Raw genomic sequence first — 4,324 nt, 5'->3', positions numbered from 1 at the left:
GCCACAATACCTGTTCTAAAGCTAGAACCTTCAATTTCTATCATCTCATAACGGGTAACACTTAGCCCTCATCTGAACTGGCTCGACCAACTCGTGCGCTCCTCGGCCATTCTCGCACTGCTTCCGACAACTAGTCTTTGTTACTCTCAGAACAACTACTTGTACTCGTTCAGAACTTCAGTGCCTCGCGCGACCGCTCACATTGACCCGCCTCCTCTCCGACCCATCCGTTGATCGTACTGTCTACCTCAAAACAACTGCTAACTTCTTTGTGTACTTTTTTCAGAAACAAGACTGACTTTTTCAGAACAGAATTTTCCCGCTCAACACAGCTCTAAGCCCTACATTGCTGGGCGACCGAAACAGCACTCTTCTCCTGCTCTTCCACCGCACATACCGTACGCCCTGTCCCACGAGCTCCACAATCCGTGCGGCTGACTTCGTGCGTCCTCCATCAGACCCCTCGCACGACTACCTGTCGCATGCTACTGTCTTGCACGCAACCACGCCTCCTCTACGCGTCACTCTCGCGTGTCTCCATGAAGACATCAGCCCCACGATCTCAATTCCTGTGGATCATGTCCTCGCTTCAACTCAGATCCGACACTGACTTAAATCTCGAGCCACTATGTGTCTCATCATGAGCCCCCACCTCAACTCACAACGTGCAAAGCTCACTCCAGCATCGCCTAGGCATCAGTCTCCCAGTCATCTCGCTGACTGCCACACGCTGCCGACATGATCATCGCTCACTCCGTCATCCAGTACCCAGCTGCTCCACCCATGTCTTGACTATCTCGCGTGTTATTCTAGCACGACCTATGCGGTCTGACGGTCGCTCGCACTACAGACTCTGTGCACCCAGAGCGCGGAGCACCCTCCATCTGGCGACCTAGTAGCTCACCTGTGTTCGTCACGGACGCCGACCCCATCCCCCGCCTGAGTCCGGCCTCATCGCCGCCATGATGACGACTCACGGCTAGCCGCACGTTGAACGCGCGAGCGTCCTACCACCCGCACGACGGCCGCCACTGACCTCTCTAGATAATGGCCCGGCCCTTAAGCCACAAACGAATGTCCCGAGCGGCTACCACCAAAATTTTTTTACTATTTTATTGTAAGCACACAGGTTATGACACGTCGAATCGCAAAAAACGTTTCACGAACAAATCTAATGGCGAAACATTCACAAAGGCACTTACAACGGTATTTGAAGTCTTACGTAGAGACAAGGATGGTTATATAATGCAACAAAGATTTGTCAGCAATGCTAGTTTAGGAAAGACTTTAGAAAGGTTGTGGAAAATAAGTCCTGGGAAGGTATTTTAAGGCATTTTGTGAAGAATATACCAACCCGCGGAATATCTCGCGCGGTTGCTTTTTATCAAACAATGTTCAATAGCAGAAATTCTCTGATGAGCAAACAAGTTAGTAGATTATGAGACCCAAGACTTACAAACTATATAGCAATGTGGGCTTCTCCAAAATATTGCATAGCAGTTGAAAAATTATGGACTCCATAGACAAGAAATTCATGAGAAATTAGATGAAGAAGACTTGAAGATACAGTAGAGAATGCAAAACCTTGTTCGAAGAAGAAGTTAGAAAAAATGTGCTTAAACAAATAGAACATGAACGTGAGATATGTTCTGGTTATAGAGATTCTCCATACGAACTAGACCAATTGGGAACAGAAGATTTTAAGACGAGAATTTAGAGAATATGAACTCGCTAAAGTTTCATTAGAAGCGGCAGAAGAGAGGTTAAAAGGTTGGGGTCGTGTTTTGTACAAAATATTGTGAGTAAATGAACCATTTTATTTTTATTGAATATCGGCAAAAATATATTTGTGTTAGATGGTTTTAGGGTTCACTACGTCCACCAGCTCATTTAATCTATTCCTCTCTGAAAAAATGAGACAACCATGACATTTTGGACAACAAACACATGAGGAGTAAACTCCTAATCCGTCTAAATTTTTTGTTGAGACTTCATCGTCAATATGTTTTGTATAAAGCAACCCGCGGAATTCCCGGGCGACCGGTGGTATATTCTTCACGAAATGGCTTTGTTTTGGTTGAGACTTTCATGCGTATTATGTATTTGTATAAAAGCAACCGCGCGGAATTCCGCGGCGGTGCGTATTATCTTCACGAAATGCTTGTTTTGAGGGTCGAGACATTTTTGGCTCCACCGTAGAGATAAACACACAAAATCTTCATTCTTTGTCTTACTTTACGCTCATTGACGTGAAGGAATGAACAATCTGACAGAAAACATTCATACGAGAACATATTTTCCGTGATTCGTTGTTCCAAAATGTCAGTTGCACACCATTTTCAAAAAAATGCTTAGTTGACGAGACGGACGGACGTGGCCTGGTTAGATACTAAAATATATTTTGCTTGAAGTATACATGACCCAAATTTCAATTGATGATTCACTCGATTTTATTTGACGAAGTGAACTTTTACTCTTCGTAAAAAACTTATGAAATTTTGTTGACAAAAAGATGCTAACAAATTTCTCATGATCGCTATAACTGTATTTTTTTTTGACGAAGAGACACTTTTGCACTTCGTAAAAAAAAACTCTATGAAATCGTGAAAAACCATTGACGAAGGAAATCTATCTCCTGGGACTGTTTGTCAGATGTCATGTTGTCGACCATTTTCAAAAAAAATGTTAGTTGACCGAGGACCGAGGGCCGGGACTGTTAAGATCTAAATATATGTTTGCTGAAAAAAATGACCAAATTTCATGATTTTCCTCATATGTTTGCTACACCCGCGGACTTTTTCAGACCTTGCATAAAACTCTTGAGAATTGATGAAAAATATGACCAAATTTCATGATATAAGCTGATTTGTTGACGAATGAGAACTTTTGGACACTTCGTAAAAAACCCTGAAATCGTGAAAATAATGGACCAGATTTTCATAATTTTTCCTCATATTGTTTTGCTACCCTCGGAAAACCGAGGGTAGAGAGTTACGCGTACGAAATCTCGTGAAAAAAACTCCATGAAAATCGTGAAAAAATGCGACCGCGAAAACGGAGGGTTCGAGACTTCCGTACGATCGGTTAAAAAAAACACATTGAAATCGGTGGAAAAATGCGACCCGGTTTTTTTCGGGGTTCGGCCTAAACTCATGAACATCGTCTGAAAAAATTGCGAGTACGTTTAAAAACCGTAGTCGCCTGAAAACTCATGAAAATCGTGATAAAAACTCTATGAAACAGTGAAAAATCGCGAGTTAGCGGGAAAATCCTGGTCGCCTAAAACTCGATGAAAATCGTCAAAAAAATCCTCTGAAGATCATATCATTTATAATCTCCTCTTCCCGCGTCTTGGGCAAGGACAAAGCCAACAAGTCCCTCGGCTTCTGGTTGTCTGGAAGAGGTGCGCTGAAAATCGAAATTGAAACCGGAATTCCAATTCAAATACCAGAAAACACTCCTGTAGACGACATAAAGGAGATGAAGAAAGAAGCTCTTCTCAAGTTCTTTGCAAAGCGCCCATGGATACAACTTCCAAACAGAGAGAGTCCAATTCCACGAATTATACAAATTCTCAGAGCACTATTCCACTTCTCGGGTCAGCCGTTCTACATAACCTCAGAAGGCGGCATCCAACCAGTTCAGTAAACATCTCATTTTAACTCACTTTTTTTCTATCTTAAGGAAATTCATGAAAATTCAAGAGGGTGAGAAAAGAGGTGAGAAAACAGGTGAGATCTCACCTCTTCACCTAAAATATATTTTTCAGTACTTTTTCAGCACTTTTCCGTAGTTGTATATGAAAGACAATTCGAGATAAAAGTCATAGTACAATGGAATTATATGCTGCACACCGTTTGTTGTGAACCAAACTTGAAAGTCAGAGAAACTGTTACTAGGTGGTTCGTAGAATTTAGAAGCAAAGTCATAAAAGTCCTTACCAATACAAAGAAAACTGTTGTTGCTTGAACTGAAACTTGCATGACACATGACATTTTGAGGGTCAAATACGTTTCTATAAACTGTCAAATCTGCTGGTGGAAGTATAAATTTAAATGGACCATCTGGTGGTAATGGTTCGTTCTGGTTTAGTAACCGAAGAAATTGCGCCCAAGAACGTCTGTCTACTCCCCAATATAAAAACTCTGTATCTCTTGGAGGGTTAATTTCAATCTTTTGAAATGAAACGGTGGAGTTCATCTTGTCGTATTCTAGCTTCAGATAGCATGTTCCATTTAGTAAAGAGTGGTATTTTTCTTGAAATTCCCAGTAGTATTTGTTTATTTGAGTTTGAAAGTCATTTAGAGTTTTTTCAAGACTTTCG

The 4,324-nt window shown here is 41.7% G+C and overlaps 1 protein-coding gene and 1 pseudogene across 2 annotated transcripts; both read left to right on the top strand.

The window, feature by feature from the left end:
• Positions 1–339: 339 nt before the first annotated feature.
• TVAGG3_1073090 lies at positions 340–644 on the top strand (annotated as a pseudogene). The gene has a single exon. A coding segment is annotated over exon 1 (305 nt).
• A 2,836-nt stretch (positions 645–3,480) lies between these two features.
• On the top strand, positions 3,481–3,648 carry TVAGG3_1073080 (uncharacterized protein; the record flags this gene model as incomplete). Its single annotated transcript, XM_051256444.1, has 1 exon — positions 3,481–3,648. One exon carries the CDS (start codon positions 3,481–3,483, stop codon positions 3,646–3,648), a length of 168 nt encoding a protein of 55 aa, XP_051076339.1.
• Positions 3,649–4,324: the final 676 nt, after the last annotated feature.

This window comes from Trichomonas vaginalis, assembly GCF_026262505.1.
Source record: "Trichomonas vaginalis G3 chromosome Unknown ctg_98, whole genome shotgun sequence".
Lineage (NCBI taxonomy): Eukaryota > Parabasalia > Trichomonadida > Trichomonadidae > Trichomonas > Trichomonas vaginalis.
The sequence above is the reverse complement of the archived record's forward strand: the minus strand, read 5'-3'. Positions and strand labels throughout refer to the sequence as shown.